The sequence below is a fragment of the Schistocerca cancellata genome, chromosome 8 (assembly GCF_023864275.1).
Source record: "Schistocerca cancellata isolate TAMUIC-IGC-003103 chromosome 8, iqSchCanc2.1, whole genome shotgun sequence".
In the NCBI taxonomy this organism is placed as follows: domain Eukaryota; kingdom Metazoa; phylum Arthropoda; class Insecta; order Orthoptera; family Acrididae; genus Schistocerca; species Schistocerca cancellata.
In genome coordinates, this window is record NC_064633.1 from 326,599,315 (window position 1) to 326,619,628 (window position 20,314).

General features: G+C 44.1%; 1 protein-coding gene across 1 annotated transcript in view; it reads left to right on the forward strand.

Annotated features, from left to right (window-relative positions):
* Window positions 1–20,314, forward strand: part of LOC126095542 (nose resistant to fluoxetine protein 6-like) — a 149,207-nt gene that overhangs the window by 76,777 nt on the left and 52,116 nt on the right. The window contains exon 4 of the mRNA XM_049910322.1: window positions 11,834–11,966. Within this exon, the coding sequence (XP_049766279.1) occupies window positions 11,834–11,966 (133 nt within the window). The remainder of the gene's footprint in view (window positions 1–11,833; window positions 11,967–20,314) is intronic.

Here is a 20,314-nt window from a genome sequence, read left to right on the forward strand (position 1 = left end):
TAGCAAATATTTGTTTATTCAGTTACCGGGTTCGATCGCTTTGATCATCTTTAAATTGATCGAAATATTTAGATCTGCATACGTTATAAAAAATGTCCTTAATGGAAGGCTACCAACTCCAACAAGCAGTGTCGTAATGTACGTAGTCTGGAAAGTTATCAAAACATACCTGTCTTCATGAGGTTGATAGATAAAGCAATTAAAATACGTATCCATAAGTGGCATTGTCACATGGCTGAAAATCATGATAAAATAGTAACTACACGTGTCCAGTAATGTTGGGTCGTCGCTAACGTGCCGTGCTTTCAACACCAGAGCAAGCACCTGAGGGGGCATGGCCGCTAGATCTCTTTGGCCTAACACAGTTCGCAGCGGCGTAAAACACAGTTATGGTTCAAATGGCTCTAAGCACTATGGGACTTAACATCTGAGGTCATCAGTCCCCTAGACTTAGAACTACTTAAACCTAACTAACCTAAAGACATCACACACATCCATGCCCGAGGCAGGATTCGAACCTGCGACCGTAGCAGCAGCGCGGTTCCGAACTGAAGCGCCTAGAACCGCTCGGCCACAATGGCCGGCAAACACAGTTAGAAATGTAATCTTACAAGGAACCCCTTGAGTGCGAGGTTGCAAGTTCAGTATTTAGTAAGGTTCATTTCAAAGCGTTGTGTTAACCATTATGAGATGAAAAATATTAGCTGCTATTGACTCACCATGTACATCAGGAACTGATGGAATATGGTGGCATGCAACAGAATGCGGAACAGTCTGTCGTGGAGCTTACAGTAAAACTGGCTATCCGTTAGAGCATAGCTGCAGATAGTCCGATAGTATGTTTGATAGCCACGGAAAAACAAACATCCAGTGCTTGAATTTGTCCAATGGTTCCAGGTGGTATGAACTGCAATGTCACACATTTCTGAGGCGGGATGGGTTGCCCTAAAGGAGTGTTATTTTTATACGCAGACCAAGAATCAAGCACAAGCAAGTTATTTTGACAAGTTATTGGTCAAAACAGTGCTCATAAAATAGTTGTAGTTCTCGTACGGCAGTTTTTCCACTCTTGCTTGCTGTGACGTAAATATTATCTAATGGCCTTGCAAGATCACGCACAGGAAAAGGAATCGTGCCGGCCAGGGTGGCCGAGCGGTTCAAGGCACTACAGTCTGAAACCGCGCGACTCTACGGTAGCAGGTTCGAATCCTGCCTCGGGCATGGATGTGTGTGATATCCTTAGGTTAGTTAGATTTAAGTAGTTCTAAGTTCTAGGGGACTGATGACCTCAGAAGTTAAGTCCCATAGTGCTCAGAGCCATTTGAACCATTTTTTTAGAAAGAATCGATGGGTGCACAGCACCTCTAGCTTTTCTCAGCACAGTAAATAACTTTCTAGTCAGTTTACCATCCACATTAACAATCGATATAGTTGTATACGAATGCGTTAAGGCATCAAGAGTTGATTTTGAAGCTACTCTCTTGGTACCTCTAATTTCCAGGGTTCCTTTCATATGCTTTTCCTCTTCAAATCCCGATTGGTCAGAGATGAAAACAGTTCCTCACTGAATGACGGGACAAGTTTGTTTATGCCATCTCCGAATTTTGGGGCCACTACCGCAGATTGCTGCGCTTCATCAAGTTGACGCTTTGTTTGAAATTTCGTAATCTTACGGCTACCAATTCTGTACCACTCTCTGAAGTTGTATCGGCCAACCACTGCTTCTCATGAGATCACTGCATCCACGCTGCAGGCAATTTGATGTGCATAACGTAGTAGGTCACTATCATGCACGTTCTGTAAATTGTCTGGAGCATCCTTGAAACGCGCAAACACCAGTTTTTGTAACAAGGAGTCCTCGTCCCTTTAATATCCGTCGTTTTTCTTATACGCAACCAGGTCATATGGTTGCGGACTTATTCGAAATCTGTTCATAATTGTATTTTTAGTATGCTGAGGGTAATATTCCATGTACGGAATTATGTTTAGTACCTGCTCCTTGTACAACGATTGTCCTTTACTGCGTTTCACTGGAGACGCCACATGGCTCGGCACCTGTTTCAATATCACTTTCACTTGTTAGGCATGTCATTGCAGTCCTCACGTCCATTGCCTGCACAGTCAAGCGTATACGACACCACACATTCCACTCACTCATCTTACAGAAAGGCTAATATTTCATCTGCCACTTCTTTCTCACTCTGAGAAATTCATTTGGTTCCCTTCAAACGAAATATCAACTTCGGCAATTGTTGTTGTATATACAGGGTGAGTCACCTAACATTACCGCTGGATATATTTCGTGAACCACATCAAATACTGACGAATCGATTCCACAGGCCGAACGGAAGTATGTTTTTTAACACAAACCTACTTTTTTTTAAATGGAACCCCGTTAGTTTTGTTAGCACATCTGAACGTATAAACAAATAGGTAATCAGTGCCGTTTGTTGCAATGTAAAATGTTAATTACATCCGGAGATATTGTAACCTAAAGTTGACGCTTGAGTACCACTCCTCCGCTGTTCGATCGTGTGTATCGGAGAGCACCGAATTGCATAGGGATCCAAAGGGAACGGTGATGGACCTTAGGTACAGAAGAGACTGGAACAGCACATTACGTCCACAGGCTAACACCTTTTTATTGGTCTTTTTCACTGACGCACATGTACATTACCATGAGGGGTGAGGTACACGTACACACGTGGTTTCCGTTTTCAATTACGGAGTGGAATAGAGTATGTCCCGACATGTCAGGCCAATAGATGTTCAATGTGGTGGCCATTATTTACTGCACACAATAGCAATCTCTGGCGTAATGAATGTCGTACACGCCACAGTACATCTGGTGTAATGTCGCCGCAGGCTGCCACAATACGTTGTTTCATATCCTCTGGGGTTGTAGGCACATCACGGTACACATTCTCCTTTAACGTACCCAACAGAAAGAAGTCCAGACGTGTAAGATCAGGAGAACGGGCTGGCCAATTTATGCGTCCTCCATGTCCTATGAAACGCCCGTCGAACATCCTGTCAAGGGTTCAAATGGTTCAAATGGCTCTGAGCACTATGGGACTCAACATCTTAGGTCATAAGTCCCCTAGAACTTAGAACTACTTAAACCTAACTAACCTAAGGACATCACACACACACCCATGCCCGAGGCAGGATTCGAACCTGCAACCGTAGCAGTCCCGCGGTTCCGGACTGCAGCGCCAGAACCGCTAGACCACCGCGGCCGGCCCTGTCAAGGGTCAGCCTAGTGTTAATTGCGGAATGTGCAGGTGCACCATCATGCTGATACCACGTACGTCGACGCGTTTCCAGTGGGACATTTTCGAACAACGTTGACAGATCATTCTGTAGAAACGCGATGTATGCTGCAGTGCTCTCCGATACACACGATCGAACAGCGGAGGAGTGGTACTCAAGCGTCAACTTTAGGTTACAATATCTCCGGATGTAATTAACATTTTACAATGCAACAAACGGCACTGATTACGTATTTGTTTATATGTTCAGATGTGCTAACAAAACTAACGTGGTTCCATTTAAAAAACGTAGGTTTGTGTTAAAAAACATACTTCCGTGCATTTTTGTATTGTTTGTATTAATCAGTTACGCTAGCCCCTCTCCTCACGTTCGGTCTGTGGACTCGGTTCGTCAGTATTTGATGTGGTTTACGAAATATATCCAGCGGTAACGTTAGGTGACTCACCCTGTATAATTAAATGTATGCTTTGTTTATCTTTGCCATTTCTCTGCTTTGTATCAACAACACCATGGCGCCAGCCGTTCCTCAGATCTATTTTTGGTATGCCCGCTGTGTCTGCTACTTTGTTATGGTTTGACAAGCTATCGTCTAGCTTTACTGTACTGCATATGGCAGATACATTTATTTGTAGCTACACTTCAGGAGTTTAAATAATACTTCCCGTTCGACTCCAGCTCCCTTTTAACTACATTTTGTGTATTAAATGTAGGTGTATGCACACGCAGTATAAGATTACATTTTTAAGCACAGTACGCAACAAGCGACGACCCGAAATTACGGGATATTTGTGGCTACTATTGTACCCTGATTTCAATCCACGTGACAATTTTACTTACGGCTACGAATACGCGTACGTTTTGCTAACTTTCCAGTCTATGTTTATTACGACACTGCTTATTACTAGAATGAGATTTCACTCTGCAGCGGAGTGTGCGCTGATTCGGAACTTCCTGGCGGATTAAAACTCTGTGCTGGACCGAGACTCGAACTTGGGACCTTTGTCTTTCGCGGGCAAGTGCTGTACCAACTGAGCTTCTGTGAAGGTTGGAAGGTAGGAGACAAGTCAATGGCAGAATTGAAGCTGTGAGGACGGATCGTGAGTCGTGCTAGGGTAGCTCAGTTGGTAGAGCACTTGCCCGTGAATGTCAAAGGTCCCGAGTTCGAGTCTTCGTCTGGCATACATTTTTAATCTGCCAGGAAGTTTCATTGCTTATTACTGTTGATAGAGTGCCGTTATATACATTTCTATACCATATGCATATTTCTGTGTTTCGATCAATCTGATCATGATCAAAGCTATCAAAACAGGTAATTGAATGATCATGTATTTGTGATCAGTCACAGTTGTGGCATTTACGAAACTTTCGTGACATTGGATCGCTGTCGCCTTTACAGTGACTACGTCACCACTCGTAGTTGTGGACTGTCTCACATCGATAATTTTTACACAGCGTAAATTACAACACAATTTAATTTCCGCCATTACGCAAATGTGTCAGAATGAAGATAACTCCCACACACCCTCATTGTGAGTGCATAACCTTGCCTTATTTTCAAATATGTCATTAGTATAGTTATTAGGTTCATTTATTATTTAATTAATTAAACAATTGGCTATTAATATAGATGTAATTAATTTGAAATCGGTGCAACTTAAGAATTTTCTCAAACCACAATTGAAAAGGTCACTAAAACGATTCGTTTGTAAAGGTTGTGTTAATTTGTTTTCGTTTCGTTAAATATTCTTGTTTGTAATAAGCGTTAACCTTGTCTTTACATTCTATGTAAGTACACTGTTTACAAGTAAATCAATAGGCATAGAGTGTCCTGAAGTACATTGTTTACAAATGGATCAATAGGTATAGACTATCCTGAGAGACCAGAAATGATTGGCAAAGAGGGCACTTCTCTCAACATGTATTTATTATTTGTAAGTTACTTATAATTTCGCAGGCGTAACTTCTATAACTTCTTATGTGAACGCACAGTGTCTGTTCTTTCAGACATGCCCAGAAGACAATATTTAACTTTGGTTTACAATGTCGTGTCGCAAGCTCTTGGCGACATGCAAATAACCAATGTCTTTCGCTATAAAGAAAGTCCATGCGAGTAATGGATATTGATCACAAGTAACAGCTTTTCTAGTGCCCTCTTCTAGTCCAGGTCTATTAGTTTCCGTCTTCTACTGTGCGGACGAGGCTAGCAGAAGCGGCGCTTATGTTCTCTTCGACTAGAGGCCGCTCCTGTCGTGGAGCGGTCCCAGTCAGCGTACTGCTGGCTGACCTCGTCTCACAGCCTTCTCGCTCTTGCGTTCTTCATCTTCGTGCCAGCGCTTGTGGTTACGACGGAACATTTATAATAGTGTCTTTTATTTCATACAGGTAACGGCGAACACTTTCTTCTGGAACTGACAACATAAAAATATCTGCATTCATATCCATTACACCTTGTATATATACATACATATACACAGTCACACCAATGTTTTTTTTTTCTGAGTCAAACAGTCTTTCCACAAACACTTCACAAACTTTTTATGATCTGATATTTTCTTTAGGGTCATAACTGCACCACTAACTGGATTGCAACTGTCACTACAGACTAACTATTTTGCGTCCAGGTGGCCACACTTCAACACCTGACTGCTGCCCAGGGGATAATAAGAATTAATGTCTTGCTCTTGCTATACATACTTGGAGGTACTACCCAAAATAAATACACACGACTCCTAATAGCTATAATTCCTAGTCTGCAAATAACGCAAATGCTGATGCAATGTTCAGTACACCGTCCTCAGTCAGCAATAGAAATTCTGCACTAATACCCATTACACCCTGTATGTATATTTTGTACATTTTCTCTCAATTATTTCGTTCAACCTAAGTCATTTCATTTAGGGTTTTTCATAACATAGCTACATGTTGCTGTGCCAACATCTTGTTCACACTTTTTGCCTCATCACATCTGCGCTCAGATATGGCATGAACAGTTAACTAAATTAATAATATTCTAATATGGCAAACCATTAGCATTAAACATCCTGTTCTTTGCATGTATTAAAGTTACAGGTGGAGAAAAGCAAGTCGTCAGATGGTGCTGGTAAAGACTGATGATTTGTGAATACAATACAGTGTTTTGGTATATTAGTGAAATGTTCTGTTGAACGGATGATAGCGAGTGGCTCTCTATTTGCAACAGTAAGTGGAGATGTTGTTCTTACGTTACGTTCTAGTCAACATATTTTAATGAGGTGTTTGAATAATACTGTTTGCGAGTCTAAATTACGTGTCTACAGATATGAGGCATCAACCTCATAGCAGGAATTTTGGCTATAATCAGAAAGTATACACAGTACATAAATTCTGGACAGGCCCTTTTTGAACAATTAAATACTGTTCGATGTTTAGATACGTAGCTAATCCAAAATACATGCTCATTGAGGCATCTTTAAACACATACGTGTGTCTGTGACTGTTTCGTTAAACATTGTTGTCAGATCGCGTTTATAATTTGTTTTCTGAGGCATAAATAATCATATATTACGGGATAACTTGATAGTTTAGGCCTTTCCTTATTGGCTCGTGCTAGTAGTTCATTTTTTCTACACAACACGCGCCTTGCAGACTTATCAACTCCATATTCACATACGTGTCGTGAAATATCGACCAACGCAAGCAGCAATATAACGAAATGACAAACGATAGTCTAGGTAGACTATAATCCTGCCTCTGAAGATTTCCGATATGTACTGGTAGATGTTTCTGTCTCTTACAGAATGCAAACACTCCATTCCCCCGTGAAAACAACACTCAGATGAGATTTCTGAATGACAAACCCGTTGTGTGGTCTTTCCGTACACATAGGATGTAGATGGTATTACTTCAGTTTGCTTTGGTTGTACTTAAATGATAACAATATGCGTTTTGAAACATGTAGTATACTACATGCAAGTTCTAGGTTCGTTGCATGCTGCTTTCAGGGCGTTCCAACTCTAATGGCCAGCAGTGCAGAGGCACATGCCATTGTTCTGAGGAAAAACAAATTGCATGTAGAGGTGGAATAGTTCCCAAGGATAATTGTATACTTATGTTGATCCATTGGGCCTTCCAGAATGACGAGATCACTTAGGGAAATCCACTAAAACAATCCCCAGATCATAACGCTCTGACGATTGTTGCCGGATGTTTGCTTTCAGACGTCGCACGCCATACATATCAATGGCCCTTTATCTGATGGAGAATACAACGTGATTCATCGGAAAAGGCCACCTGTCGCCACTCAGTGGACGTATAGTTGAGATATTGGCGTGTATATTCCGGCCTTAGTTGTCTATGAACAGCAGTCTGCATGGATGCACAAACCAAGCGCCTTTAGCGCAGACACTTACGCACCAATATTCACTGAACGATCGCCGAGGACACACTAAGGTAGCCCCTTGATTAATCTGAGCGATCAATTGTTCAGCTGTTGCGCATCTATTCTCCCATACACATCTCCACAGGCACTGTTGACCATCGTCTATAGCTCACGGTGCAACACGCCGGTTTGGGATTGCGTCATTTTGCCATGTACGGCGTACTTTAACCACGGCAGCACGCGAACAGTTTATAAATCTAGTATTTTCCGTAAAGCTTCCGTCCTTGGCCAGAAAACCTATGATGAAGCCCTTTTTGACACCAGATAAATCACCCCGTATCCTCATCACGACAACGGCTGCACTGTTCTCCGCGTCCCCAGACATGCTTTACTTGCCGCACGGGATTAGCCGAGCGGTCTAAGGGCGCTGCGGTCACGGACTGTGCGGCTGGTCCCGGCGGAGGTTCGAGTCCTCCCTCGGGCATGGGTGTTTGTGTTTGTCCTTAGGATAATTTAGGCTAAGTAGTGTGTACGCTTATGGACTGATGACCTTAGCAGTTAAGTCTCATAAGATTTCACACACACACACAAACTTGCTTTATTTGCTCTCCACTCTAGTGCTGCCACCTGTGGTCTGTGAGTGATTATTGCACGTTGACATGGAACATAAGCAGTGGTCACATGAATGTTAATGGACCGTATAGAATAGTATCAATTTTTTCTGGAAGGGCAAAGCATAAGCCACGTAGAACATGTTGTGAAAGCACGCAGCTTAGATTCATACAAGTTCTCAAAGTACGCAACCCAACACCTACAGAATAATATTCATGCCCTGGAAGCCCGAAACTTTCATTTTGTAGTATATACTGGGTGGTCCAAAAGTATGGAAACACCCTCATAAAATTCAAATGGAGTAGCAAACAAGGAAACAGAGTCCCTACACACGAGGAACGGGAAGGGGGAAACTTTATAGGCTATGCCACCAACATGGGGGCCATCTTGAAAGCCGAAATCTTGGATTCAACTCCAAAATTTCAACTGGGAAAGTGGTCATGTGACATATCAAACAGATAGAGAATTTCACCAGAAAAATAATGCCATTGTTATTTTAAACATAGCTTTATTCATTCTCGGATTATAGCCAGTTCCTTGTGGCAGCAGTGGGACGCTCGTCAGCATGTGTGTTATGTGCAGAAGAGACATTACGCCGATGTTACACAGTACCGAGAGACCACCAAAAGCAATAGGAATGGCTCTATATGTTGTCCATTATATTGGATTGTTATTGCTATCCTCCGAACCCAGTCCTGATGAACTTTGACCAACACATCTGGCTGAATTTGACCACACGCATCAACAATGCGCTGCTTTAGATGATGTAAATCCCATATTTTCACAGAATAAACCAGTGCTTTGACATGACCCCAAATATAAAATTCCAAAGGAGTCAAATCTGGTGAATGTGGTGACCACTCCACAGCACCCCTACGACCAATCCACTTTTGCGGGATCTGCACAACCAGGTACGCTCGCACATTGTGCCCATAATGTGGTGGGCCTCCATCATGCTGGAAGAATTCCGGAAATGTCCCGTTCTCCGTTAACAACGAGGGAAACACTTCTTCGTCCAATAACCTCAGATAACCGTTGGCTGTTAACGTACCATCAATAAAAAAAGGTCCAACAACTTTGGTACCCCAGACACCACACCAGACCATCACTTTTTGTGAGTCGACCGTTTTGGAAGCATCAATCCAGTGCGGATTTGTGTCGGACCAGTATCTGTGATTCTGCTTGTTCACTTCACCATTGATAAAGAAATTGGCTTCATCACTGAACAGCACCTGATAGGGAAAACGTGGGTTTATCTGGAACTGCTGTGTCTGCGAACTGTACCCGACGGTCTGGGTCATCGTCGTTCAGGTGTTGGAGCAGCTGAATTTTGTACAGGTGCGATTTGTGCTGCGATAAAATTCGCAGTATGGAGGTACGGCTAACTCCACATTCTTGTGACAGGCGACTAGTTCTCCGTTGCGGACTCTTGCTAAATGATGCCAACATGCTCACTGTTGTTGCTTCATCGGTGGCGGATTTTGGTCTTCCAGCCTTAGGTTTATCTGCGACAGAACCTGTTGCTCAGAATTTGGCCAAAAGCTTGACAACTGCGCTGTGAGTGATGGGCTCTGTGGTTGAGTGACGACTGTTGAAATCCTCAGCAATGATCCGCGTGCTTCTTTCTCCTGATATCAAGATGATTTCAATGCGTTCTTCATGTGTTAAGGACATTTTGTAACCTGTAAATAAGGAAACAATGATTAAAACGTTAGCATGAGTAAATGATACCTAACAGTTAAATACATGTAACCTATCAGGCATGGGATAGTCACTTTTCACCGTTTCAGGCTCCATTTTATGACTTCTCAGTGCGTAATACTCACACTGCTGAGCGTCCCACTGCTGCCGCAAGTAATTGGCTATAACCCGAGAATGAATAAAGCTATGTTTAAAATAACAATGGCATTGTTTTTCTGGTGAAATTCTCTATCTGTTTGATATGTCACATGAGCACATTCCCATTTGAAATTTTGGAGTTGAATCCAAGATGGCGGCTTTAAAGATGGGCGCCATGTTGGTGGCATAGCCTATAAAGTTTCCCCCTTCCCTTTCCTCATCTGTAGGGAGTTTAGGGACTCTGTTTCCTTGTTTGCTACTCCATTTGGATTTTATCAGGGTGTTTCCGGACTTTTGGACCACCCTGTATATCACTTTAGTGGGGCGGGGTGTGGGAGGTGGCGAACAGTATCGTCCATAATTGTTGACGACACTAGTGGACTGCAGAATAATAGGTTCGAAGGACTTCGCGAGCTCGAAGACCCGATTAGAATGACGTTCGCAAATGACAATTTCAAGTGAATATCATCAGTCTGTCATTACGATACTTCTGAAAAGTATCTGTTCACGCTTGCATGGTTTGGTTGCCAGGCCTGACTTGCTTGACTCTAAATCGATGCGGACAGCACATGATCCGTTAGTCCAAAGAGTTTGGAGACTAGATTAATTTAAAAAAACAGAGAACTCTTAAGATGGTGATTTTAATGCTTCTTATGTTCTTCACAGTCTCCTCTCACTTGAACACAGTGCACAGAATGTTCATCGAATCTTGTGAAACTGTCAGATGTTGTTCAATTCGCGCTTCACATTGGCTTCAATGTCGGTTTGTAGTCAGAGTGCAAATTTATGCATTTTGTCATTTTGCGGTAGGTTTGTATTGATAACGTCAAGTCTCGTCGCTTCCCTGAGGTTTTTTTCCCAGAAAAGAACTGTCAGCGTGTTTATTTCAGCCAAGTCACGGCAGCGGTCCACGTGCAGTTGTTTTTATTTGGCAGTAAAGATGCGTGGGACAAATTTTGCACAGACTTTCCTCTTCTTCAAAAGATTCTAGAGATTGACTTGAACACTTGATGTAGAGATCTTGCTTCATCGAGATTTGTGACGCAACAAGGGTGAACAACAGTGGCCGCACGTCCACTGCTTGAAACTGCCTGCTCACAGCTGGCTGGTCGAATGTACATCTTTTGCTTAGTACAAGTTGTTAGTACAAGCTGCCACTGTAGTTACTCCATTGACGACGCTTAGACGCCAGGAATAAGATCAGTCTCTGGACTTCTTGGATGGGCGGTCTAGATTCTGTCGGTTTGTCCTCCAACCAAGGCTTCACACCTGAGGTCTGGTGCTGCCACTGGACTACACCATGGATCTATTTTAATTGAGACTACCTTCACGTTGATGGTTGTTGATAATTGGCTTGAGGTTCTTACATCCTGCTGATATTTACAAGGGTCTCTGTAGGTGAGCGAGATTTGGACACCTACTTTGACGGTGGTGCTCTCGCCAAAGCACTCGACTCGCATTTTACACAATCTTCTTTCGGATTCAAGTTTGGCTACTGAAAATAAGATGTAACATGGGTTCCCTGCATCACATGAGGTGAGTGTCTTCGATTAAATTGTAGTTGATTTTCTGTCCTACTGCCACTGAAGTAATGCTTCGATTGTAGTAGCAATGCTATCGAAGAAACGTTAAACGGTGATTATGCTTTTATTCTCTTCTGACAGAGTACGAGCAGAACGCAACAATTACCTATAGATGTAATTCCTTGTGATGTTCCTCGATCATCTCATACTATGTTAAAAAAATTTACAGACACGACCAGTGGGCGGAGTATATGTTGCTCATGTACGTCCCCACATACTCGAGGATCGTGCCCTATGTGACTGGTGTGGGTCTTGCTTGGATCCTCTTCTACAGCAAAGACAAGAAGGGCTGGATGAATGAGGTGAGTAGCTCGAAATCTATATCTGAGAATTCTAGTTGCCTATCAGCTACCTGATGAGTATGTTCTAAATATAAGGCGTTTCATAAGATTTAGATCGACAAATGTTCCTTTTCAAAATGTAGATTACAGCAGCATAAACAGTAGACTCACGTGCTGCTGAATTACGAGATCCTTACTACGTGGGGGGTACTGGTAGTGCTCTTTTAGCACTGGTTACAGAGGTCGTCCAACATGTTGGCATGGATTTCACATTAATTTTTGGAAAGCTGCTCTGATATATGACTCTTCACCATCACTCACACACTATCCGATCAAAAGTACACTGTATTTAATGCGGAATTAATCACTGCATGTCACGAGACACGGAACTGTCAATATAAAGTAGAGAAGCTGTAACAAGAGAATGAGTCAATCTGGGCGTGTCACGAGATGCGGAACTGTCAGTATAAAGTACAGAAGCTGTAACAAGAGAATGAGTCAGTCTGGGCGTGTCACAAGACGCGGTACTGTCAGTATAAAGTAGAGAAGCTGTAACAAGAGAATGAGTCAGTCAGGGCGTGTCACAAGAAGCGGTACGGTCAGAATAAAGTAGAGAAGCTGTAACAAGAGAATGAGTCAGTCAGGGCATGTCACGAGACATGGAACTGTCAGTATAAAGTAGAGAAGCTATAACAAGAGAATTAGTCAGTCAGGGCGTGTCAGGAGACGCGGAACTGTCAGTATAAAGTAGAGAAGCTGTAACAGGAGGATGAGTTAATCAGGGCATGCCAGGAGACGCGGAACTGTCAGTATAAAGTAGAGAAGCTGTAACAAGAGAATGAGTCAGTCAGGAGAGCTCAGTGACTTCAAACGTGGACTAGTCATCAGATGTCACCTGAGTAGCAAATCCATCAGGCAAATTTCAAACTTCCCACAGCTACTCAAGTCGACACTGTTGGTGATGTGATCGTCAAGTGGAAATGCGAAGGAACAACAACAGTTAAACATAGTCCAGGCAGACCTCATGTACTGACGAACACAGACCTTCGAGCATTGAGGAGGGTGGTCATACAATAGTCAAATGAAATCAGTAGAAGGAATCACTCGTGATTTCCGAAGTACTGCCAGCAATTCAGCTAGCACAATGACTGTGTGAAGTGTTTTAAAAAGAATGGTGTTCAATGGTCGAGCAGCTTCCCATGAACCACACATCTGTGTCGTCAATGCAAACTATGATTCAGGTGGTTTAGAAATCGACGCCACTGGACATTGGATTTACTGGAAACAAGCGATTTGGAGTAATGAATCACGCTATTCCCACTCGAAGGGTTTGGGTTTCTCCAATGGATGGAGAACTTTACGTGCCATCATGCATTGTGCCAACAGTGAAGTACAGAGATAGCTACACTGTAGTATGGGATGTTTTTCGTGCTTAGGGTGTGATATCGTTGTAGCACTTTAAAAAATCGCTAAATGCAGAAGGATAAGAACGCATTTTACATCATGCATACTGCGTACTGTAAAGGAACATGACGATGACCCTCCATATCAGCATGACAACGTACCATGTAAGCATCTGTGAGGCAAAGGTCTGTAAAAATTAACATTCCCGAATTGGACTGGAATGCCTAGAGTCCCAAGCTGAAATCAGTGGAACATATTTGGGATGAGTTATAACGTCAACTTTGCTCGAAACCCTAGCGTCGAACATCACTACCTTCTATTGTTTCAGCTGTGGTGGAAGAATGGGCTGTCCTTCCTCCACAGACCTTCAGACACCGCATTAAGAGTCCCAGTAGAGCTCAAGCCGTCAAAAGATGAAGGGTGAAAAAATTCAATATTAATCTCCACTGATATGGGTTCATATACTTTTTATGAGATAGTGTATCTCTGTCTATAGCATTTTATATGCGCTCAGTACTCTTTGGTCATGTGACGGGGATAAGAGCTGGAGGGAGTTGGGCTCACAACCACCTTACTTTCCGCCGTTCATGGAATATTCCTCAAACTACTCTGCCACAATCCAGAAGTGATGCGAAAGCGCACCTCTGACTGACAGTACCGGTCGCCTGCAGCTGCGGAATACTGAAGGAAAATAAGCGGATTCGCACGTTCTGATGATATGTTATAGCGTCGTTCATTGGCCAAATATGAACACTCCTCCCTCCTACAACCCACACATGCGCACACGACAGGTCACTACCACTTGCCAGAACGGTAACGTATCGGCAGTAGGTGTTTATTGCTTCGTGTGGATCCTGATAGCTCGTATCTTGCGATCGGCGCGCACAAAGTACTGCAACTCATCAGTTTGGATGATCCTTCCCAATGTCGAATTTTTATGCCCTGTGACGTGGCGTGAAAGGCATACTTTATAAGTGGTACCGTGTGCATCCCATAGCAAGAAGCCGGTCATGGATGGTACGGTAGCTCACCAATATTGTTGAGGTCCAGGAGAATATTCTTCTACATCTGCGAATCACACTTAAATGCCTTAGCAGCTAAAATTTTGGCAGTGTGTTTCTTTTGGTGTATTCTTCCTATACAAAAAATTTCGGAGCCGGTTTCGATAAGTCGTCCCGTTATGTCCGCTAAGGCCATCAGCTACCTTGTCCCGGGTGTCTCTTGGACTTTGCACCAAACCAAGTTTGGCTGTTTCCGTCCATCCTGTGTCGTTTGAGCAGCTTGTAGCTATATACTGAGCACTGCTGATAAAATTACCGATACTCCGAACCCTGTGCTCTCTAAAAGTTTGCTAGCGCTTTTCCCATTCCAGTTCCACTCCACCACCTCGTCGTAAGTTGAATTAATTGCGAGGGATGGCTTCTCAGTATGCTCAGACCTCCGATGCGCACCACGGTTAATTTTGGCATTGGGTGTTTTTCTTTTTTCGTAAGAGGTTACTCGCAACGCAAGCGTAACCTAGTGTCAAGTGCGAAGTTCAGCGCCTGTACAACCTCGGAACGTCCTATACATCGAACCTCATGATTTGGCCAAGATAAAATGCACTGTGCAATACATGAACGTATTTAATCAGTGGTCAGCTTCAGGCATCTCCTCTCATATAAAGATCACTCCACTACAGTTCATGTATATGATAAACAGGCATGCACCTGCAAATGGAACAGGTGAGCTACCCTGACAAATCAATCGTAGCTGTGAAATTGGTGTTAAATTAATAATTGTGGGTGTGGGGGAAGGTACGTTCATCTACTAAAATTAAAATGGAATTCATTAAAACCATGATTTATTGACAAAATTTACCCATATGTAAAGCAACACAGGACATGAAATTACAAATCGGATTATCTCACAAATCTAAGATGCTTGCAGAATGTAATCTGAATCTGTAGAAATTAGTTCATTATGATATTGAATAGGGAAGGACACACCAGAAGAAAATGGAGGAAGCTATTGTAATAAACTCGCGATATACCTAACTGAACAGCAAGTACGGTGTTGGATTGGTCACGATGATTGTGTCGATTCCGAAAAGTGAAGGGGTGAAACATACATGAAGGCCAATTATTAATGGTATGACCCGGGAAACTCACGATGCATGACCGATTTAAGCGCCTAGTTACTTGAAGCATATACAAAGGCACCTATTATCACATCAGTGCTACTGTTCGCCTATTGCTGCGTCAACTTACACTTAATATGTGGTGAGCTTGCACTATAGCACTTGGTGGATTGCAAAAGGCCATCGCGCTTCTCTTGGACGACGGACGTGGACGTCATACCGTTCTACAAGCTCAAAGCTCTAACCTGAATGACGAATCTTGGATATCTCTGTCGAATCCTGAATCGTGAATCTTGAACATAGAATCTCGAATACTGAATTTTGAATAAAGCTGTCGCTTACGCTCTGCCATTCCTTCATTCGCGATGCTCCCGAAAATTACATATAACTCAATCTTAAGGATCGTCTTACCCTCAGCCAATGGGAGAATCTACGGCTGTAATATTTCTCTCTGTTGTGCTGAATTTCTGTTGTTCTGTTGTTTTTTAAAACTCTTTTTCTAAAGTTTCCGAGAATCGACCAAGCAGAACGTGTCCAGAACTCCACGTGGACTGTCCCTAAATAGTGACAAGGCATCGGCAGACTACAAAGCTCTCCCTCAGCCTTTAATTGTTAATGTGGGGTCCGACAGATCCCCAGCACATTTAGGGTAGCTAAATTTATATGAAAACAGTTGGCAACACTGTCTGCCGTCTAGCAGTCCTCTCTCACATCTCTTTACTTCCGGTCACCAATTTTTTATTCGTGTGTTGCTCATTTTTGTTAGCGTTTGACACTTATTTAGTGGCTGTGGATTCCATTACAATACAGTGCCAAATAAGTAGGTATAAATTCGCATACTCATTCTTTCCTGTCACTTTGAAGCTTTTGAATTTGGAATTCTCATTAACAATTTTATTTTTGTAACAGATGATGGTAAAAGACGCTTCCAGTTGCTTCACTGAGGAGGTTTCAGATGAAGATGCCCACTCGTAAGCAGTCTGGTGATTCAGATGGTGCAAATTCAGACTTGTCCAATTTTTTCATAGGCAAAGACAAGAGTAGAAAATGGGGGAAGGCTCCTGCCAATCAGAGAGTCAAAGCTAGAAGGAGCAATGTCATAACTCATTTTCCTGGAATAAAGGGATCGGCAAAGACTTGTAATTCTCCCAATTCTCTGTGCTAATACACTCCTGGAAATGGAAAAAAGAACACATTGACACCGGTGTGTCAGACCCACCATACTTGCTCCGGACACTGCGAGAGGGCTGTACAAGCAATGATCACACGCACGGCACAGCGGACACACCAGGAACCGCGGTGTTGGCCGTCGAATGGCGCTAGCTGCGCAGCATTTGTGCACCGCCGCCGTCAGTGTCAGCCAGTTTGCCGTGGCATACGGAGCTCCATCGCAGTCTTTAACACTGGTAGCATGCCGCGACAGCGTGGACGTGAACCGTATGTGCAGTTAACGGACTTTGAGCGAGGGCGTATAGTGGGCATGCGGGAGGCCGGGTGGATGTACCGCCGAATTGCTCAACACGTGGGGCGTGAGGTCTCCACAGTACATCGATGTTGTCGCCAGTGGTCGGCGGAAGGTGCACGGGCCCGTCGACCTGGGACCGGACCGCAGCGACGCACGGACGCACGCCAAGACCGTAGGATCCTACGCAGTGCCGTAGGGGACCGCACCGCCACTTCCCAGCAAATTAGGGACACTGTTGCTCCTGGGGTATCGGCGAGCACCATTCGCAACCGTCTCCATGAAGCTGGGCTACGGTCCCGCACACCGTTAGGCCGTCTTCCGCTCACGCCCCAACATCGTGCAGCCCGCCTCCAGTGGTGTCGCGACAGGCGTGAATGGAGGGACGAATGGAGACGTGTCGTCTTCAGCGATGAGAGTCGCTTCTGCCTTGGTGCCAATGATGGTCGTATGCGTGTTTGGCGCCGTGCAGGTGAGCGCCACAATCAGGACTGCATACGACCGAGGCACACAGGGCCAACACCCGGCATCATGGTGTGGGGAGCGATCTCCTACACTGGCCGTACACCACTGGTGATCGTCGAGGGGACACTGAATAGTGCACGGTACATCCAAACCGTCATCGAACCCATCGTTCTACCATTCCTAGACCGGCAAGGGAACTTGCTGTTCCAACAGGACAATGCACGTCCGCATGTATCCCGTGCCACCCAACGTGCTCTAGAAGGTGTAAGTCAACTACCCTGGCCAGCAAGATGTCCGGATCTGTCCCCCATTGAGCATGTTTGGGACTGGATGAAGCGTCGTCTCACGCGGTCTGCACGTCCAGCACGAACGCTGGTCCAACTGAGGCGCCAGGTGGAAATGGCATGGCAAGCCGTTCCACAGGACTACATCCAGCATCTCTACGATCGTCTCCATGGGAGAATAGCAGCCTGCATTGCTGCGAAAGGTGGATATACACTGTACTAGTGCCGACATTGTGCATGCTCTGTTGCCTGTGTCTATGTGCCTGTGGTTCTGTCAGTGTGATCATGTGATGTATCTGACCCCAGGAATGTGTCAATAAAGTTTCCCCTTCCTGGGACAATGAATTCACGGTGTTCTTATTTCAATTTCCAGGAGTGTAGATATCACACTTATTAGTGCTATTACAATCAGTACAGACATAAAAATTGATAAAGACAGGGAAAAGAATAAGAATGGCAGAAATGCATATTTGATGATACTGAAGTAAGAGCCAACATTAGACTTCTGATTTTAGCAGGATCTATTCGCTCAAGTCTCCGAAGCTTGCTGAAGCCAACGTGTAATACAACTGCTATTAATACACTCTTCTATAGAGAAGCGTACGAAATTACAATAAAACTGTTGTTTTACGATCTAATATCTGGAGTTGGGGTTCAGATCACAGTTGAGGTTTCTTCGCACTTTTCTCGTTTTATCCCATTGTTCTAAGAAAGTGTGCACGCCATCTACAGTAACCTCCTCCTCAACCAGAATTGAACATGTAACACGTCAGCCTCAGTTGCAAATTGAAATCAATCATTACCCAGGTTTCAGCCAAAATAATTTGGCCTTCCTCAGAAGCCAGTGACACTTAACTCTTGCACGCCAAAGTCTGGCCATGCCAAGTATAAAACTGTAGCACTGTAGTAACCAGTCAAAATTCTACATTACTTAGCTGGCGAGAAACAGCAGGCCCCACTGCGCGGACGAGGTCGGTAGGCCGCGAGAGCTGCGGCCGGAACTAAACGTGGCGAGCAGCTGTGTACCGAGCATCGCTGATGGTGTTTCTTGCGCAAGTGCGGGTGGAAATACAGATACATAACAGTTGCTATCTTTACATTAGGAATTGGATTAATACAGGGTGTTACAAAAAGGTATGTCCGAACTTTCAGGAAACTTTCCTTATACACAAAGAAAGAAAATATGTTATGTGGACATGTGTCCGGAAACGCTTGCTTTCCATGTCAGAGCTCATTTTATTACTTCTCTTCAAATCATATTAATCATGGAATGGAAACACACAGCAACAGTACGTGTCAGCGTGACTTCAAACACTTTGTTACAGGAAATGTTCAAAATGTCCTCCGTTAGCGAGGATACATGCATCCACCTTCCGTCGCATGGAATCCCTGGTGCGCTGATGCAGCCCTGGAGAATGGCGTATTGTATCACAGCCGTCCACAATACGAGCACGAAGAGTCTCTACATTTGGTACCAGGGTTGCGTAGACAAGAGCTTTCAAATGCCCCCATAAATGAAACTCAAGAGGGCTGAGGTTAGGAGAGCGTGGAGGCCATGGAATTGGTCCGCCTCTGCCAATCCATCGGTCACCGAATCTGTTGTTGAGAAGCGTACGAACACTTCGACTGAAATGTGCAGGAGCTCCATCGTGCATGAACCACATGTTGTGTCGTACTTGTAAAGGCACATGTTCTAGCAGCACAGGTATGAAATCATGATAACGTGCTGCATTGAGCGTAGGTGGAAGAACATGGGGCCCAATCAAGACATCACCAACAATGCCTGCCCAAACTTTCACAGAAAATCTGTGTTGATGAAGTGATTGTACAGTTGCGTGCGGATTCTCGTCAGCCCACACATGTTGATTGTGAAAATTTACAATTTGATCACGTTGGAATGAAGCCTCATCCGTAAAGAGAACATTTGCACTGAAATGAGGATTGACACATTGTTGGATGAAGCATTCGCAGAAGTGTACCCGTGGAGGCCAATCAGCTGCTGATAGTGCCTGCACACGCTGTACATGGTACGGAAACAACTGGTTCTCCCGTAGCACTCTCCATACAGTGACGTGGTCAACGTTACCTTGTACAGCACCAACTTCTCTGACGCTGACATTACGGTTATCGTCAACTACACGAAGAACTGCCTCGTCCATTGCAGGTGTCCTCGTCGTTCTAGGTCTTCGCCAGTCGCGAATCATAGGCTGGAATGTTCCGTGCTCCCTAAGACGCCGATCAATTCCTTCGAACGTCTTCCTGTAGGGACACCTTCGTTCTGGAAATCTGTCTCGATACAAACGTACCGCGCCACGGCTATTGCCCCGTGCTAATCCATACATAAAATGGGCATCTGCCAACTCCGCATTTGTAAACATTGCACTGACTGCAAAACCACGTTCGTGATGAACACTAGCCTGTTGATGCTACGTACTGATGTGGTTGATGCTAGTACTGTAGGGCAATCAGTCGCATGTCAACACAAGCACCGAAGTCAACATTACCTTACTTCAGTTGGGCCAACTGGCGGTGAATCGAGGAAGTACAGTACATACTGACGAAACTAAAATGAGCTTTAACATGGAAATTAAGCGTTTCCGGACGCATGTCCACGTAACATATTTTCTTTCTTTGT